Source organism: Perna viridis, chromosome 11 (assembly GCF_037379345.1).
Source record: "Perna viridis isolate PV_CMFRI_1.1 ecotype Kerala chromosome 11, ASM3737934v1, whole genome shotgun sequence".
Taxonomy (NCBI): domain Eukaryota; kingdom Metazoa; phylum Mollusca; class Bivalvia; order Mytilida; family Mytilidae; genus Perna; species Perna viridis.
Genome location: NC_142455.1, coordinates 4397800 through 4418461, shown reverse-complemented (window position 1 = coordinate 4418461; position 20662 = coordinate 4397800). Strand labels below are relative to the sequence as shown.

The 20662-nt window shown below is 33.6% G+C and overlaps 1 protein-coding gene across 1 annotated transcript in view; it reads right to left on the bottom strand.

The window, feature by feature from the left end:
- LOC148602399 (kinesin heavy chain-like) overlaps positions 1-15586 on the bottom strand; it is a 40015-nt gene extending 24429 nt beyond the window's left edge. The window contains exons 1-4 of the mRNA XM_088552178.1: positions 15133-15586; positions 14018-14105; positions 2810-2883; positions 91-195 (exon numbers count right to left, since the gene is read on the bottom strand). Of these exons, the coding sequence (XP_088408304.1) occupies positions 91-195; positions 2810-2883; positions 14018-14105; positions 15133-15279 (414 nt within the window). The 5' untranslated portion in view covers positions 15280-15586. The remainder of the gene's footprint in view (positions 1-90; positions 196-2809; positions 2884-14017; positions 14106-15132) is intronic.
- Positions 15587-20662: the final 5076 nt, after the last annotated feature.

Below are 20662 nucleotides of genomic sequence, written 5' to 3'. Positions count from 1 at the left end.
AGGGCAAATAATATGTAATAAAATAAAAAGCCTCAAACATCATGGGTTTTCAAGAGGCCTTAGACCCACCCATTATGAATAGGCTAATACCTTAATATGGAATTCCAGGTTTTCATCCATTTGATAGATGTAGTTAAATATATCAGCAATAATCCTTGGTATAATACCCTGCATGTGGCTATCACCCAACACACCCTGAAAATAAAATTCAGAATTTAAAACCGATACCATGTCATAATTTCAAAGTTAAAATTCATGACATGTAGTAAATTGGACGAGAGACCGTAGTCCAATCTAAACATACTTTTTTCAGTTACTGATTTACTTCGTCATTTATCCCATTTCTAGGTTGCATTTTGTTGCTATCTCAATTCTCTTTTAATCCATCAAGTCGTCACCCTTACAACATACATGACATAATACAACAGGTGCCAAATTTCACCTATGACCCCTTCTTTAAAGGTAGTCACTCCCAATTAACAGATACCCCTGTTATATAGGGTACAATACATCGGTCTTAGTATTAGTGTGTGGGCTGAGATAACCCCCCGTGCATCCCCCCCCCACTCATCAACCAAAATATGATTTTCAGGTACCCTTTTACCTCCCATTTACAAATCTCTTTGTCGCCAAAAAATAAACTGAAGCATTTTTGTATTTTTTGGCTACTTTTTATATCTCGTTGAGGCATAAATCATTTTTGATTCTACGAACTTCTTCTTGCTACAGAATGAAGTAAACTGACATGTGTATGTATCATCATGTAGCCCAGTATCTGCACTTTACAATGGTAACAAGAAAGCTGCGGTAATTGTAGTTGAATATATAAAAGCTTGTTCGAAGTATGGTATCTGAAAAAAATGCCAATTACAGGTGAAATTGAAGAAAATATCAAATTCCGAAAATTCCCCTTTTTATGAAAAACTCATTACTGTCACATTGAAACTGAAAAGAATGTGCCTGAAATGAGAAGATGTGTTGAATACATCGACAATTAAAACAATAGTACCAAACATGTCTACCGTACACCGTTTATATGCCGAAAATTAACATTTTAGTTCATGTTGAGGCATTTTCTTTCATGGGCAGCTTTGGCAATTTTCCACCTAACTTGACTTGGAAAAGTTCAAATATTTAATATTTGGGCTCATTTTGAAGCTAAGACACTACATAAATGTACCGTATCACACAAAAGCTTGTTTCAACTATGGTAATTTAAAAAAAATATTGGGTGATATAGAAGAAAATTCAGAAATTCTGAAAATACCCCTTTTACGATTTTATAGTACATGTAATTGTTACCCCAAAAGGAAAATCTAAGTGCCTTAATTGATCAGATATGTTGGGTACATCATTATCTTAATTATGAATGCCTAAAATATGAGTTTTATGGTGTCAGTATGCTTTGAATGAGAATTCTGTTTAATACTGAGACCAGTTTTCTAGGGGTAGGGGTAATATTTTTAACATTTTTTGAAAATCCTTTCTTGAAAATTAGGTTTTCATGGTTCATTTATGTAGAAAATTAAATTATCTATCGAATGATACCAAATTTGAGATGTTTTAGTTGAGCAATAACTTGCAGGCGAATTTATGTGACTTTTGGCAAAAAAATCATAAATCCAATTTTTTGCATTTTTCGATAAATTCTGACTACGAAAATCGCTAAAATTCATCAAAAGAACTCTAGAAGTATAAATTGTGATAACAATAAACAGAAAATACCAAATAAGCCATTTTTTACTGAAGCATTAACATTCTAGGGGTTTTGACATTGAAAAAATATGTCAATTTAAGCGATCCTTCAGCGGGGTAGGGGTGATTTTTTTTTCATTTTACCCCATAACCCTAAGTGTTACTGCAACTTTCTTGGTCTCATTGTAAAGCTTACACATAAGGCTACATGATGATACCAAAATTTGTTTAATTTGTATACACATGCAATTCCAGTGGGGTACAAATATAGGCTTATACTGAAAAAGAATCTGAGGATATTCCTTGACGACAAATTGATTTGGTAATGGGAGGTATAAAGGTACATATGTACCTAACAATCACCATGAAGTTGATGAGTGGGGTGCACGGTAGACCCTCCCAGCCCATGGACTACATCGTAATAAAGGAAATTATGAACATTTTTTTAAGACAAATTATGTCAGCATTCTTTACGAAATAGATTTCTAACTTGTATGACTGACAACAAATTTGACCTTTTCCTCCTATATAATCAGTCGAAAACTTCCCAAATTTCTGTCTGACCAACTGAATTTTTGTCTGACAACTGTCAGATGATATGTCAGATGTTTTTTGTACAACAATATTCACATCCCAATATGGTAATTTTACATCCTGGTTGCTCCTTTACTTTTATTTCCTTGTATGAGTTATTTTGGTTAGTGTGAAAGTATTATTGTTTGTGGGGTACCAATTTTTGTGGTTTTCGTGGATAGGCTAAAGCACGAAATTTGGTTCCCAATGAAAAAAGAAATTTACATTGATGTGTATACTGAAAATCTCGAAACCATGAATTCAAGAATCCACAAATTTGTGTTTCTTCCCTAGTCTACAAAAATTGGTATCCACGAATTAAAGTACTTCCAAGGTATTTCATATTCTTCATTGTGTGTGTCTATTTCTTCTGTTTGGTCTTTAACGTTGGAATAAATTCTTTTGATTACCATTTGAATCTTGGTTCACTTGATTACTCTTTCTATGTACAACACACAATTTTACATGAACTACCGTAAACCAATTTTTTCCATTGTAACTATTTTATAAACAATTGTCCAGTGATATACAATAATCTTACCTCCATGGTATGGGTTTTACCACTAGATGTCTGACCATAGGCAAATATTGTTCCATTGTATCCAGCTAATACATCTGTAATATACAAAAAAATATATGTATAGGTTATGTCAACTTCTAACATTCGGAGTAAGGCAGGAGCAATCATGGTAAAGTAAATACTTCAGTCAGGTTGTGTCACCTTCTAACTATAGGAATAAGGCAGGAGCAATAATGGTAAAGTAAATACTTCAGTCAGGTTGTGTCACCTTCTAACCATAGGAATAAGGCAGGAGCAACCATGGTAAAGTAAATACCACAGTTGGGTTATGTCAACTTGTAACCATTGAAATAAGGCAGGAACAACCATGGTAAAGTAAATACGTCAGTCAGGTTGTGTCAACTTCTAACCATTGGAGTAAGGCAGGAGCAATCATGGTAAAGTTAATACGGCAGTCAAAACATTTGATTTAACAACAAAAACACTGTTTATCTACACTATCATTTATCATACTATAGGTAAAGGAGGCCTATCTTAATCTCATGCTACAGCAAGAAAGCCCAAGTAAACAGTGATTGGGATTAATATGGACCATTTAAAATAATTTTATGAATTTCAATAGGCATACTTTGTGAATGTTTCAGATAAATGACATATTAACTCAATCCTATCCCAAACACTGAGTTTATGAACCTTTGTCGTATGAATTTACTCTGATAAAAAATGAAACCTTTTGCGGATCGAACTCAAAATCATGAGATTAAAGTTTGTATGCCTTTCAAGGTTCCAAAATTCAAAGGGCATAACTCCCACAAAAGTAAGTGGATTATAAATTCCTGGTAATATCATATGTATACTAATATATAATGTTCTAACTACCAACATAGTTTTGTGAAATTTGGTGCTATAGTTTCTTACAATTTGTGCTTACAAAATGTGTGACTAACAGACAGACAAACAGACAGGGCAAACTCAATGTCTCTTCACAAAAGTAAGGGTAATAATTATCACAATCATAAACTATTTAACTTAAGATGTACATGTACTAAAGTCATAAGGAAAATACATTGTACAGTGAGTATACAAAGATGGTAACAGACAGACAGACAGACAAGCCACAGTCTCTTACAAAAACATAAGTCTTTCATATCATCATTACTTTGAAAATATAATTATGTTTTACAGCAAACCACAGGGTAAAATAACTCAGCAACATTCAAGTAGAAACATAATATTACATATGTTTATGCATGAACTAATATCTCACTATGGGGTTACTCTTCATATCAAAGGTGTTGCAGTTATTGCCACAGATGTTCCCATGTCTATTGTTTTATGTTGAACTCTTACAATAAATACACTAAGATCAGCTGTTAACCAATGCTTCAGTTAAACAAGAGAAATGTGAATGAGATCATTAACTTGTATAATTATCTAGAAAAGAATTCTGCATGTTTTGGTTGTGTGAAAGTTTAAAGGTTACGACCTTACATCGACTCCAGATGTTTTTGTTATTGCTCTTAATTTTTAAATTATGTTGATGGTTTCTATTTTTTAAAACTTACTTAATAACATTCATCATGTATATATTTATGAAATACATAAACATTTATAAATTTATGAATATTCATGAAAGTATTGATCAAATAGTAGTATTCCAAAAATGTCATATATTTGAGTTATTTCCCCTTTGTCATGAGACATTCCTAAATAATCTATACATTTCCAAGCAATCATAACAGATTATGTTAATAATGCTGGCAGGGTGTTGCCATTTGGCACTGTAACAGATGTTATTATGCCTGTTTTCTTCTATTATATAACATGGATTATTCTTTTGAGTCTGCCTTCTTACCAAATCACAAGAAACTTAAAAAGATGAAATCTGAATTTGGCAGCAACACCTTAATTTGTACCTATTGCTTGTTGTTTACTGTAAAAGACCAAAGTCTATACTATAGTGACCTTAATATACAAATGAGAATATTTGTGGTCCCTATAGAATGTCTTCAGATTTACAGTCTGGAAATACATGTACATGCTATGTCCTAAGTATTTATTGTTTTGACCAACTGCAGTCCTTTTTCCCAAAAAATCATAAGTGAAAAATTAGTCATATGTTCTGATGTCAAAATAGACCATAGTATTGTTGTGCCATAACTTACAACTAATTTTACACTTATGATTTTTTTGTGAAAATAACCACTGGAACCTAAGGGTTGCAATATGGAAAGGAGGGGGGAGGGGGTAATTAAATATTTATCACAACTATATAACATATATGAATATCTCTCAGTGCCAATCAATATAAACCATCAAAACAACAATTTAAAATGTAAAAATATAAGAATATTGCATCATGTATAAATAATGAACCTCATGAGGTGGCACATTTCAGAAAGGTGTGAGGTATAGGTTCAACATAAATCACAGAATACCCTGCTAACTAGTTCACATACTGAGTTCATCTTCATTGAACCAACTATCTTTCAAATCAATCATACAGAATGCTACCATAATCCATTGATTTAACAAAAGCAACTTATATCATCCCTGCATTTGCTATACATTGAAAATACATGTAGGTATTAAATGTTTGGAGAGGAACTGATCATCAGGGATTAAAATAAGCAGTCGCCCAGTAGCCCATGGCTACTAGATTTTGAGCTGGGCTACCAAACTTTGGGTAAAATTTAGTTGAACATATGGAAAATATTAAACAAAAAAATGGTATTAACCTGTATTCCTTAATTTTTACTCGTGATCATTGATCACATAAAATTCTCAACCTACTACTCATTGCACATACTGCATTCTATAAATCCTATATTGATCAAAATAAAATTATTTATCAGATCAATCATCCATTCATTAAGTAAGTCCATTGATTTCATTTAAAAAACAATTATATTACATCATTTCAGTAATGTTCATAATAACAGCTAGGTGTTGGCACAGATGTTTAGATTCCAAGCTGTGTGTTATATAACCTTAGAGATTAGAGTCTCATCTGGCACATGATTGCTGCACCCTTACAGTGTTAATGTTATGAATGTGAAATATCTATTCATGATAAAAGACAATAGATTTGAGAAAGACCTTCAGGGTACGATGTTCCATTGCGTTATCTTGTAACGAATAGTACTCTGTTTCCCATACTTCAACTGAATATAACTGAAATATTATTGCTCGGGCGTTAAACCCCAATAATCAGTCAATCAATCATGTTTTCTATACATGTATTTCTATGCATGCACAAAGTCAAAACAGAAAGCAGGTTCAAATAAAGGAGTGTGTGATTGTCAAATTACAACCTTATATAATTTTATTACAATTTTTTTTTATGAAGAACTTCGTATTTTCAGCAATAGGGCAACCTGATATTTTTCCAACACAGAAACTATGATAAAGTGATAAAGTTGATCAGATGATAACACCACTGCTATGTCTAACAGAAAGTTTGAACATCCTTTACAAAAAATGTAACTACATGTTACATGTACCAATGACATTTTGTCAGGTTGTTCCCCTAGTTTTTGATAAGATACATGTACATCAACATGTTTTATCAATAGCAGAAAGCACATGTAGCAGTAATTCACTGTACAAGTATCTATTAAAGATTCTTCCAATCAAAGATATTTTAAAGTAACATTTGACCAAGTCCAATAATTGATTTATTCATTTAACATTTGTTCCAAACTCATACTGGTCCAGCACAAGCCAAAATTTATTGGAATCACTGAAGTCAAATAAGTTTGAAGAACTTTATTTTTGCAGATAATTTCTGAAAAAAATTTATTTTTATCATTCTGATCTTGAGCAAATCGATTTACTGACACAGAGCACACCTTGTTCTATTTTTATCATTCTGATCTTGAGCAAATCGATTTACTGACACAGGGCACACCTTGTTCTATTTTTATCATTCAGATAAAGCTCCTAACACTGTTTACCAAAGAAATCCTCGAAGTTCAAACAATCATTGAATACATACAGCAAAAAATAACAAATGTCAGGCACCACAAACACAATACTACTGTACCATACATTGTACATGTCAGGCACCACAAAACACAATACTACTGTACCATACATTGTACATGTCAGGCACCACAAAACACAATACTACTGTACCATACATTGTCCATGTATCTATATAATAAGGCCAACAACCAAAAAATGGTTTAGTTTCCTGTTAATAAAGTAAGTATTTAGGGAAATTATTTCATTTTTCAAAAGCATTTTACTTAAAGTTAACAAGGAAACATTCTAGTGCTTAGGCCAATATTACTATTAAATGTTTAGGGTAAAATATGGTAGGTAGGGTAGCAGGAATACAGGGTAAAATATGGTAAGTAGGGTAGCAGGAATACAGACATAAAATATGGTAGGTAGGGTAGCAGGAATACAGGGTAAAATATGGTAGGTAGGGTAGCAGGAATACAGAGATAAAATATGGTAGGTAGGGTAGCAGGAATACAGGGTAAAATATGGTAGGTAGGGTAGCAGGAATACAGGGTAAAATATGGTAGGTAGCGTAACAGGAATACAGGGTAAAATATGGCAGGTAGGGTAGCAGGAATACATGGTAAAATATGGTAGGTAGGGTAGCAGGAATACAGGGTAAAATATGGTAGGTAGGGTAGCAGGAATACAGACATATAATATGGTAGGTAGGGTAGCAGGAATACAGACATAAAATATGGTAGGTAGGGTAGCAGGAATACAGGGTAAAATATGGTAGGTAGGGTAGCAGGAATACAGGGTAAAATATGGCAGGTAGGGTAGCAGGAATACATGGTAAAATATGGTAGGTAGGGTAGCAGGAATACAGGGTAAAATAAGGTAGGTAGGGTAGCAGGAATACAGGGTAAAATATGGTAGGTAGGATAGCAGGAATACAGACATAAAATATGGTAGGTAGGGTAGCAGGAATACAGACATAAAATATGGTAGGTAGGGTAGCAGGAATACAGACATAAAATATGGTAGGTAGTGTAGCAGGAATACAGACATAAAATATGGTAGGTAGGGTAGCAGGAATACAGACATAAAATATGGTAGGTAGGGTAGCAGGAATACAGGGTAAAATATGGTAGGTAGGGTAGCAGGAATACAGGGTAAAATATGGTAGGTAGGGTAGCAGGAATACAGACATAAAATATGGTAGGTAGGGTAGCAGGAATACAGACATATAACCTTTATTGGTCTTATGGTAGGTAGGGTAGCAGGAATAGAGACATATAATCTTTATTGGTCTTATGTATTTATTTAGAAATTTACTAATAACCAGTGTAATAACAGTGAAACCTAACTAAACTGAACTGATAAATCTGAAAACTTGTCTAAACTAAACCCTGCTAAATCTGAAAACTTGTCTAAACAGAACCCTGCTAAATTTGTCTAAACTGAACCCTAACAAATATGAAAACCTGTCGAAACCAGACAACAGTCCCTTGATGTGAGTGTGAATCATGGTAAACCAAACACTCATCTTAACCAAACCAATTTCAGAGTTCAAAGGGGTTCAGCGTAGACATGTTTCAGTATACGACTTTAATAGAGACAATATGCTAGATTTACAGATACAACAATGCCATTAATAAACAGTAAAATTGCTATTCTTATCCAATAAAATAGATTAAATTGGGGGAAAAAAATCAATTTTAATGTAGTAACAGAAAGTAACAAGATTACAATGATATACCAAAAATCTCTGCATTCCTTTGTAACTTGGCAACTTCAGAAAAGCATATTCATGTGTTTATTACAAGCAAAAAGTTTTGACCTTCTTAAAGACCGAAAATCTGACATTGATTCAAACAAAACATACATGTAGGTGATTCCAGTGTAGTCATATTTTTTATACCTGCATATAACTGTGACCCTCAATTTTGTTTGTTTTTTTCTTATACATGTACATACACATACTAAAATGAAAGCTGACTTACTGGATTACTTGGTTAATAAATTATTTAACAAACAGGTAATTTTTCTTCAAATTAAACATGTTAAGAGTTGAAGATATTTAAAAAAAATATGATTCATTAATAACTAAAATGAAATAAAATAAAAATGATAAAGAATGATAACAAAAGAAAAGCATATAAAATACTGAAGTGCTAATGAAAAGAGGGGATACTCAATAGGGAAAATCCATCGGCAAAAACATGTAGAGGACACATGGACTGCAGACATGGACAACATATAGAGGACACATGGACTGCAGACTTGGACAAACATGTAGAGGACATGTAAACTCGAGACATGAACAAACATGTAGAGGACATGTGGACTGCAGACATGGACAAACGTGTAGAGGACAGTCATGGACAAACATAGAAGACACATGAACTGCAGACTTGGACAGATATGTAGAGGACATGTAAACTCTAGACATGGACAAACATGTAGAGGGCATGTGGACTGCAGACATGGACAAACATGTAGAAGACACATGGGCTGCAGACATGCCATAAACAATAATAAACACTGAAGATTGCGATTTTGGAGACATACCCATAGCCTACACAGACGGATTGATCTTAGATATCTATATGTATTTACTAGATTTTTCTTCATGATTTTGTTTGGCTTTTATTTTATTCTACCGGTACCAAATGCCACTGTAGCCGGGTAAAAGTACCAGGTACTGATTCTTAATGAAAGCACTATGTACTGCTGATTACATTATACATGTATGCCTCTAAATAATTATAGTACAGAGCTGTGAAATCAGTGGTTAAGGAATGTACAGTTGGACTTAACCATAACCTTGTCACTGCCATCCAGATCAATACTGAATGCACCACTATTGGATAAATATCCATATAATAACATTCCAATCATAAACTGAAAGTAACATCCTGTCCTTGTGACTCAGACTTATTGATTTTACCTACAGTCAGCTAATGCATACTATCAGCTGATTAATACAATGTTACATGTGCTATACTGGATCAATGCACAGGATTTCTGACACATTGATGAAAAATTGTTTGTTTTGTTTGTTTGTTGATGAACATGAAATTGAGAATACCACAGTAGGGTTCTTTAACGTGCGAGGAACGTGGCATCTTTCCCAACACGGTGCACCACTATGGTTTGCGGTCAGGTTTTCCGTATTATAGCCTGACAACCCCAGCATGTAACACGCCAGGGGTACCCCATTCCACCACCTGGGGCATACATCCCAGTTGCTCTGTGGGCAGAGCACCCTAGCCCCCGGCTAGGGTTCTGAGCATTATTTATTCGCCCTTTATGACAAGCTTAGCGCTGCTGCAGGCCTATTCTTTTAACACCTGGACCTGCATGGGGCGATAGAAAATTGACAGGGTTTGAAATATTTGGGACCTACAAATGTAACTCCCAAATGGTCCCTTACATTTGGTGTGGACAATTTTAATTTCTACTCTCCTTGAATAGAATGATGTATAGTTTGGATCTATGGGATATCAACCAAAAGTTCAATCCCTGAGTGGGGTTTTTATAACGTCTAGAGAATATTTTCCCTGACATTTTGAATACAAACTACATGTACAGAGTACATGGACAAAAATTATAATTATTGTTATTTTTTTAAACAGAATTTACTAAAACTTCTCTTTGTCATGTATGTTTAGATTAGGCCCTCTGCAGTTGAGGACAAATAATGGAATTATATTGTTTTAAAGGGGTAGAAAATCATGTTTATACATTTGTATTAGATGTCATTTATTCATGTCTTCCTTTCAAGTTTTGTTATTCCAAGTAGACAATTAAAGTATGTTGTCTAAACCAAAACATGACAACTCAAACTTTTTACCTAAATTACGATGTATTTATATCACGATTCTACCACACTACTCCAAATATCTTACTGAAAAGGCACCTTAAAATCAGCTGTTAGAACATCAATATAAGTTGATATTAATTTTTATACAATCAATCAAATCTAGTTATCAGAAAACAGGTACATGGTATAAGATATTTGAAGGCACTATGTGCACAAGTACATGTATCTGAGTCAATCCAAGCATTAAAACTACAAACTGAAAACAAACAAAAGTAAAATGTGCTAATGTTTTACTGCAAGTAAATGTACCATATGTCATGGCATATTGCAATTAACTTTTTTCAACAACTACATGTACTTTAAGTATGTACAAATGTACATGTACATCAGTGTTCTAGGATTCCTATTTCCTGTTACCCGGAGCAAGTGAAATTTAGGTCAGGGAAAGTTAGGTACTTAGTTACACTTTCCTGTGGCAAGTTGAAAACTTCATATGCTGTAAGGATTTGTTTTGTTAGGAAAGCAGTCATTGACTGTGGGAAAGTTGATTTTATATGGATTTTTTCCAAGAAACCTCAATTTCTGAAAAATCCTACAACACTGTACATGTATACTTACATGTATGTGTACATGAACAATGATTTTCATCATTTACTGGTCACTATATATATACATGTACAAAGACAGTGTCATCGCTAGAGCAAAATGGAGGGGCCCTGCGCCCCAGCCCAATCAAGCCTGCGTCCCTCTGCCCTCTTTGAGCACCCCTCAGTGCCCTATCAGCGTATTTGAATGTCCCATTAAGATTACACACTTGCTAATTACCCCAAGCCAATTAGGAAATGTCACCTTTACAATATCCCATACTGATAGGTTTCAAATTTAGAAATAAGAATAGCAGTGAAAAAATGAAGAAATATATCTCTGGACTTGATACATCCATACCCATAAAAATAATCAAATCAGCATTGCTCCTTTTTAGTTGAAAAAGCATTCTATTTATTAAAGTGCTCTCTTCCCTGCGCCCCTTTTTTTTCAAATCCTAGCTAGAACACTGAAAGATTATTTTGACGGGGATATACTTGGAGGTTAAATTCCCAACAAGAATTTAAAATGACCCATTAAAGTGAGTCATCCATTCACATTCTTTCCTCCTACTCCCAGCCAAATTTATGACAAAACTGGACTCATTTAGTCTAACTAAGGCTAAAAACCACTAATTCCACTTCCCATAGGCTTCTATGCTAATTTCACAATATTCAATGGCTTCTCTGGACTTTACCTTAACTTTAACCTGCAGATGACTATATATCAGCATGATTCTACATATGTCAGCTCACAATCCTCAGAATGGCATGTGGGGTTAGCAGACTTGCAGTGCAGTACTGGTCACCGGAAGTGAAGGGTCTATAAATAGCATGGGAAATCCCAGTGTTTTCACAAGATAGGGGTATATTTAAAAATCATTATGGAGATTAGGCTTCACATCACAAGAAGCAAAATGCACCTATAAAATGTACAGAAATGTTTTTCCTTTCAGAAACTGTTTAAATTTTTAAAATAAGATGAGAACTTTTTTCACAGCACTATGAGGAACAGGGGTAATTTCTGCGTAGGACTATTTTTGCGTACGTTCCAAATGCTCATTGGTTGAATTGGTGGTCTGTAACCTAAAGAGTCACTTTTTGTCTTAGAAAAAATAAATAACTATACAGGTATCTTCCTACACACATACTGAATGCATTTGCAAAGTTTCAGTGAAATGTGACAAGCACTTTTTTAAATATTTGATTTTTAAATATAGGGTAACCAAGTTGTGCGAGCAAAAAAGTGAAAATATTCTACCATACTGAAATGCATTAAATATTTGCAAAGAACTTTTTCTGACTTTTCAAATAAAAAATATCAATCACAACTTGTTTTTTAACAATATTAATGAAGAAATAGTTTTAAAAGTAATCATTTTCTGAGAAATTGGTCTATTTTTAAAAATTTATTTCTGACATGCCTCCCCCTTTTTCTTGATCACATGTCAAACATCCTAAATCTTTAAATTTTCACAAAAGGTGATATATTTGGCTTTAAATTTGTAAATACAGTGTTTTCACATTAAAACATGACCAGTAAAGGGCACCTAAAGCAAAAAAAGTGCTCAATAATGGATTTTCCATGTTGCCATAGGGGAATGCTTATATGGCCTTAACCGCAGTAATGAAAGTGAGTTTTTCCTCATTTCTAACCTAATTTTTGCTCAAATCTACACAAAACTTGATTTCAAGTGCTTATTACTACCATATTTAGGTAAATATAGCCCTCAAAGTTTAATATTTGATATTTTTACTAAATTTTCTACACTTTTTACAAGATAGGACATAAAAATCAGCCAAAAAGACCAATTTTCCATAATTTGGACCTATAACTTAAAAAAATGCATATTTTGAAGGATTTTTGTAGTGTATTCCTCTCATGGCAAAGTTAACAAGATCTTCAAGTAGTTTAAAGCTATTTCAAGAAACTTTTCATTTTGCCATGGCTTCATCTTAAGGCTAAAAACCACTAATTCCACTTCCCATAGGCTTCTATGCTAATTTCACAATATTCAATGGCTTCTCTGGACTTTACCTTAACTTTAACCTGCAGATGACTATATATCAGCATGATTCTACATATGTCAGCTCACAATCCTCAGAATGGCATGTGGGGTTAGCAGACTTGCAGTGCAGTACTGGTCACCGGAAGTGAAGGGTCTATAAATAGCATGGGAAATCCCAGTGTTTTCACAAGATAGGGGTATATTTAAAAATCATTATGGAGATTAGGCTTCACATCACAAGAAGCAAAATGCACCTATAAAATGTACAGAAATGTTTTTCCTTTCAGAAACTGTTTAAATTTTTAAAATAAGATGAGAACTTTTTTCACAGCACTATGAGGAACAGGGGTAATTTCTGCGTAGGACTATTTTTGCGTACGTTCCAAATGCTCATTGGTTGAATTGGTGGTCTGTAACCTAACTAAAATAATGATTCTAGAATAAATGCCATGTAGGACTATTCCACGCCATCACAATTTATCGTTCTGAAACCAAATTGGTTAAAGACACCGGATAATGATGATAGTATGAAACCATAATACAAATGCAATTTTTTGCAGTAGCACATGTATAAAAACTTCTATGAGAACACTTCACTTTCCTACAGGTGTATGCAAAAATGCTTGCCTTCAGTCACAAGCCTGTAGGCTGGCTATAGTGTAGAGAATACAAGATTCAAACAAGTGAAATGATGTGTTGGCTAGTGGAATAGTATATACATGTAGTTTTTCATTGATATTGAAGACTCAGGCTACTTCAGCTTCTCAGTTTTATAAAAGCAAAGGACTTCATGACACTGTATGATAAGTTGACTATTTTACATTGATTAATATATACATGTACATGTAACAAAATTTACCTGCCACAATATTCTTTGCTGATGTATCATACACTTCTTCTTGAGTTACTGTTGGTTTCAGAATCTTATCAAAGATAAATAACTTCCCCTGAAACAGAAAAGCCACAAAACTTGAATACCTAGATATACATGTACATGTAAATATACAAGTAACCATGTGTATGTGTAATAATCTTAAGTAAATTTGTCATTTTTCTTTCTTTTTTTTTCAATGTACCAATATACATGCAACTTCCATCCTCGTAAACAATCCATTGCAGGATACTTGTAAGGCCAATAAAAAATGTGTCTGTTTTGGATTTCCCGACCGACCCTTATACATTTTTTCTCTGAAATTGAAAAAATTGGTAATTTCCACCCATTTCTGAGATAATAAGGATCATTTCCAGTAAAACTGAAAATACCTTAAAAAACAGGTCACAATAGTGTTTGAATAAGAGACTTATTTATATCATGTAAATCCAAGTGTAAATACAGTATACTTATATTTTATTCAAAATTCCTACAAAAAAAAGTGTATTGTAATAAAAGTCACAGAAAGCCCTACAGTACCTGAATCAGTTCATTACTGACATGCATCATTAAAACGATGGCTCGACAATTAGACAAGAAAGAAATAGACCTTCTTCCAAATTGGGAAATATACAATACTTATAGAATTATACGGCCCTACTGGACAAAAACTGGTACCAAAACGTACCAATAAAACAAAACTTTCATTTGAAATATCGCTGGCCTTCCAAAAAAAATCATAATTGACACTCAATTTCTGTTTATACATGGAAGAGCATTGTTAAGCTTTAAAAATAGATTTTCTATTTTAAACCCATTAACAATGATTTCCCATGTGAACATGGTGAATATCTCCCTTCCTCTTCATTGAGTTGCCAATTAACCAAACAATTTTTACTGTCAGTAGAAAAATGTCAAAATTAATGAGTTCTTCCAAAATTTGGAAGATCTTCCATGGAGTGCCAGTTTTACCTCTTCTAGAATTTAGTATTATAAAAATGTTCATGCATGCTAATTTTTTTTGTTTCAGGCAACATCTGGCTAACATACCATGTTAGTCAACAAAATCCATTGCTATATGTACCAAACTTAAGAAAACTTACATTGATATTGAGGGAATCATCTGTTGGAAATTTCAAAATAAACTTGCTGCCTGCCTTCTCCTCCGAAGAGTTCAATGGCCGAACCCTGCATATAACTTTAATGCTACACTCATCTGGAGGAGGGCCTGGTGGTTGTTGAGTGGTCATGTTTCCTTGTTCTAGTATTCAATTAATGTTTTGACATAATAATATGCAAAATATTCACACCATGTTGAATTTTTCATGAGCTAAGATCGAAAATTTACTCGGCTGCAATGTTGATAAAGATGGATATTCTGCGATATCTGAAGAATATTTTGACGGAACGGGTATTATAGTTTTGTGGCAGTGCAGTTAAATAATCCAGAAAACATATACGATCTCTAAAAAATAACGTTTTTCACCGGTCCTTCAAAGGCGTCTGGAGAGAATCTTCCATTATTTCCATTGAATGATGGGAAATGACGTTATCTATCGAATTTTTCGGGTCTCACTAATTAGCGACAAGAAGTGACAAGAGCCGACAAGAAGCGACAAGAAGCGTCAAGAAACGACAAGAAGCGTCAAGAAGCCGACAAGAAGCGTCAAGAAGAGAAAAATAGCGACAAGAAGAAAACAAATAGCGACAAGAAGAAAATAATAGCATAAAGAACAATAAAAAGCTACAAGAAGCGTCACAAAATCAGAAAAAGCGACAAGAAGAAAAATTATATAGATAAGAAAATATATTTTCATTGTTTACAGTAATGGTATATTAGATTCTGCTGCACATTTTTGGCTAATATATTAAAGTCTCACCAGTATTTTTTAAAGTGTAAAGTTTCCTTTTTTAAATTTAACATTTATTTTTAGCTACAAAACTTGACAAGCGACAAGAAGCCGACAAGAAGCGTCAAGAAGAAAAAAAGATCCGAAGAACAAGATTTTTATGTGTTGCCTGTCTTTACATTCGTGCCAATATTGACTATACTTGTATCCGTTTTAGTGCACATGTTTCGACTACTTAAGTCTCATCAGTAACGCTCTATGCCAATTTTTTTTTAAACTAATTAATTTTGCGTTAGACATGTGCTGAAATTTTGCCAAATATAAATTTTGAATATAAATCTTTGATGAGAAACTTGAATGTTCTTTTGAAAATATTTACTTTGGAATTGTCAAATATCAGTTTTAATGCACATGTTTCGACTACTTAAGTCTCATCAGTAACGCTCTATGCCAATTTTTTTTTCAATTAATTTTGCATTAGACATGTGCTTTAATTTTGCCAAATATATAAATTTTGAATAAAAATCTTTGATAAGAATATTTAATGTTTTTTTTTAATATTTATTTGGAAATGTAAAATATTCATCCCTATAATTTGACCAAAAGATATGTCTTGGATTTGACAAACTGATCTTTTTGTAAAGTTTGGTTTTCCTTGAATCAAAAACGAAATAATTTAGATCAGTTGTTCTTATTTTTTTTTCCATCGATTTAGTAGGATATTTTTATATATTTATTTTTGATATATATTTAGGGGTTTTCCAAAAATAGTGTTCGTAAGGTGTGTACGTTTTCTTATGAAACAAAAACTTTTTTTCAGAATTATGAAGATTTTTAAACGAATATATACATATATATAGATTTTCTTGGTTCGTTTTTTGTTTTATTGACATTACATATATACATATTTACAAATTCTAAGCCAAAACGTGTTTAATGGACACAAGTCTCTGTTCCGTCACTGAAATTTGACTTTCTTAGCAGACATTGTCTTAGCCGATCTCACTCGTTTTCTCTGTCCTGGCTTTCGTGCACATGCATTTGTTTTGGGGATTACCAATCCCCCATCGGTAGATGTTGTTACTGTGCCCTTATCAATAGCCTTGCTACCGTGACTCAAGAATTTTTGAAGAACAAGTGCTCTTTCTTTTTCAGATTTGCTCTGCCAGAGTGACTTTGTACACTGCAAGTGGCTAACTTGTGTGTTTAATTCGTAGTCCCCGTGTGCGTACAGTGCACCTACGATTAAGCTCTCTTGCAATTGAATTTCCTTATGGATTTTATTTACCAGCTCTGGCAGTTTTTCTGGTTTCCAATCCTGATTCAGTTTCAGGATGTGGTTCATCTTCAAATGTCTTGATACATTTTCACTTAAGTGTCTTGTACACAAAGTTAAATCAGAATCCGGAAAGCTAGACTTAATTGCTTTCACTATTGCCCGTTCTTCGTCTGAGCCGATGACAATGTTATTTACACTAAGTAAAGTATCAGTTATTGAAATATCAAGCATGGTATCAATCTGAATGTATTTATTCGAGAAATCGTAATCGTACAAACGTAGCAGATTCTTGCAACCGAACGGAGCCGTATTTTTTGCAAGAATCGAATAGAATATGCGTGATCATGAATTTATGTCAAAGTGGTAGTTAGTTGTGGCTTCATTAAGCTTGGGCGAGTAAAATTTAAATAAACATGGATGTATTATTTATAAAAAGATCAAATCCTTTAAATGTTACAAAAACATTCCATCAATGTTTTTATTACTATTAATCATAAAGTTATACTTTTACATTTACCCAAGCTAATTATTACATTAATTACATGTTCATTTGCATAATTATATTCATTTTATTATTCACTCGAAATGATCAAAGAATAATTTGCTTGCAAATTAAAACTAATTAACTTAATCTGACCCACGTGCCGTCGTCAATTACACGGCTTCTTGTTATTGCCTGAAGGTAAACACGTGTGTATGAATAATTATGCACAAGGCCGCCCCAAAACAATATACAAGCCAATTAAATTACAGGAAAAAATAGACAGAAATTAATGCTTATCTCTTAATCAATCGGAGGTTGCTAATTAATTTTTCTTTTTTCTATTTTTAGTAGTATATTTCTTTATTTTATTACTTAATATCTTTTGAATTTGTATAACAATTCTTATTGGGTTGATTTATTTTTTATTTTTATTTGCCTTCTTGTCACTATTGTTTCTTTCTTGACGCTATTTTGTGCCTTTTTATCACTAATTTCCTTCTTGTTTTCTCTCTTGTCCCTAATTTTTTCTTCTTATCGCTATTTTTCCCTTCTTTTCGCTATTTTTTTCTCTTTTTATCGCTAGTTTGCCCTCTTGTGGCTATTTTTTTTTTCTTGTCGCTATTTTTTTTTTTATCGCTAGTTTTCCCTCTTGTCGTTATTTTTTTCTTCTTGTCGCTATTTTTTTTCTTCTTGTCGCTATTTTTTTCTTCTTGACGCTTCTTGTCGGCTTCTTGTCGTTGCTTGACGCTTCTTGTCGCTTCTTGTCGGCTCTTGTCACTTCTTGTTGCTAATTAGTGAGACCGAATTTTTCTGTAGTTTTCTGAGCAAGTGAACCTAAAGTCGCAAAATACTCCGAACAATAATGGACTACTTTTGCTACGTAAATTGATATTTTAATTATCGAATTTGTCCAAAATCGTTTGTTGAATCGTTCTTGTGTTAATTGGATAATCGGAAATGTGGTTCCCTTGATTCCCTGTCATTCTATAGAAAGCCAAAATTCAGTTCCATGATTCAGGTCCGATTAAGTTTGTATTTCACAAACATGCATATTTATAAGAATGCAATATCTTTCAATTGGGATATGTATCAATAATTGAAATATTGGAATAGTAACTAAGAATGAATATGCTTCAGGTATATTTAACAACTCTTTTGTAAATGTTGCAAGAGAAATTGGCAAAGATTATGAATTTAATGAAAATGACCATCCAAGTTTTGAGAAGATAGATGAAAAAGGTTTTAGGCAGAATAATTTTGATTTTTGTTCCAACAAATGAATACATTGTGTCAAAGGTTTTTGACAATATCAATATAAAAAAGGCAACATGGGTAGACAAAGTTTAGTAAAACTTATGAGATATGAAACAATTTCATTAGCACCAGCGATAACAAAACTTGTAAATTTTACAATAGAGACTTCTATTTTTCGAAAGAAGCTCAAGTAACACCATTAAGAAAAAACGGTCCATTCACGAAGAGTAGTCATAGACCAGTCTCAGTATTCTATATATTCCGTCAAAACATTTTGAAAAAGTATTATCAGAACAATTAATTCTATATTTACTTTCTTTGAGACCATTTTTGATAACTTTTTATGTGCATTTCACGAAGATTATTCAACTTTACTGCGTTTACTTGAAGACTGGAAACATGCCTTAGATAATAACGAAGATAAGTATGGAGCGGTCATACTCATTGACTTATCAAAGACCTTTAACTGCCTGTCGCATGACATTTTAATTTAAGTAAGTTGCACTCCTTGAGACGTTCACGTTTCCCATTTTAGCGCTCGTGCATCGTTTATCGTGCGTTTACACATAGTTTTGCGTTCGTTTAAACGCAAGCCGGGAGCGTCTGTTAAAACGCACGATAGATAGATTGATTGATTGATTGATTGTTGGGGTTTACCGCCCGAGCACAAACATTTCAACTATATTCAGGCGATGAACATGAAGTGGATGATAAAATGAACATGAAATGATAATGAAAAGAAAAATGGGATGGAACACAAGAATAATGGGGTCGACAAATTTTGATTGCCACTGAAAATTGGGAGAGGTGGGTAGGGTCGGGCAATTTAGCCTCCTGTGGCGGAGCCTTATGGTTCCCATTTCGGGAGAATACCACAGTAGGGTTTTTTAACGTGCGAGGAACCAACACGGTGCACCACTATGGTTTGCGGTCAGGTTTTCCGTATTATAGCCTGACAACGCCAGCATGTAACACACCAGGGATACCCCATTCCACCACCTGGGGCACACTACCCAGTTGCTCTTTGGGCAGAGCGCCCTAGCCCCCGGCTAAGGTTCTGAGCACTATTTAGTCGCCTTTTACGACAAGCTTAGCGCTGCTGGAGGCCTATTCTTTTGACACCCGGACCTGCACGGGGCTGCATGATAGAAGCGTTCGTTTATTTTTGTACCTTGATTATTTCCTTGATTTAACTGTAATTTTTATATTTTTTGCTATTTTTAATTTATATAATTTCATTAAATTTTATTTTCTGTTTTTTTCTGTCTTCATTATATGTCAATATTATTATTTTGTGTCGTTCGTCTATCATGCGTTTAAACGCACGCAAGGAGCGTTCATTCATCTTGCGTTTTAACGCTGGGACCGTTCGTTTATCGTGCGTTTAAACGCATAATACGAGCGTTTGTTTAAACGCATGATGATCGTGCGTTTGGGGAGCGTTTAGCGTGCGTTTGGGTATTGTGCGTGCGGGAAACCTAAACGTCTCAAGGAGTGTATCAGTATATGGTTTAAATAAAATAGTTATTGACCTTTACTATCATATTTTCCAGGACGTAAACAACAAATAACCAATTGTGTAAGTAGCTAGGCAGAAATTAAAAAGGTGTACCACAAAGATCCATTTTAGGACCTTATTGTTTATTGTATTTATAAATGATATTTTCTATTTTATCTAAAAGGCTATTTATATATTTATGTTGATGATAATACATTTTCTTTTTATTCACTGGACTATAATAAAGTTATAAATGTTCTACAGGCAG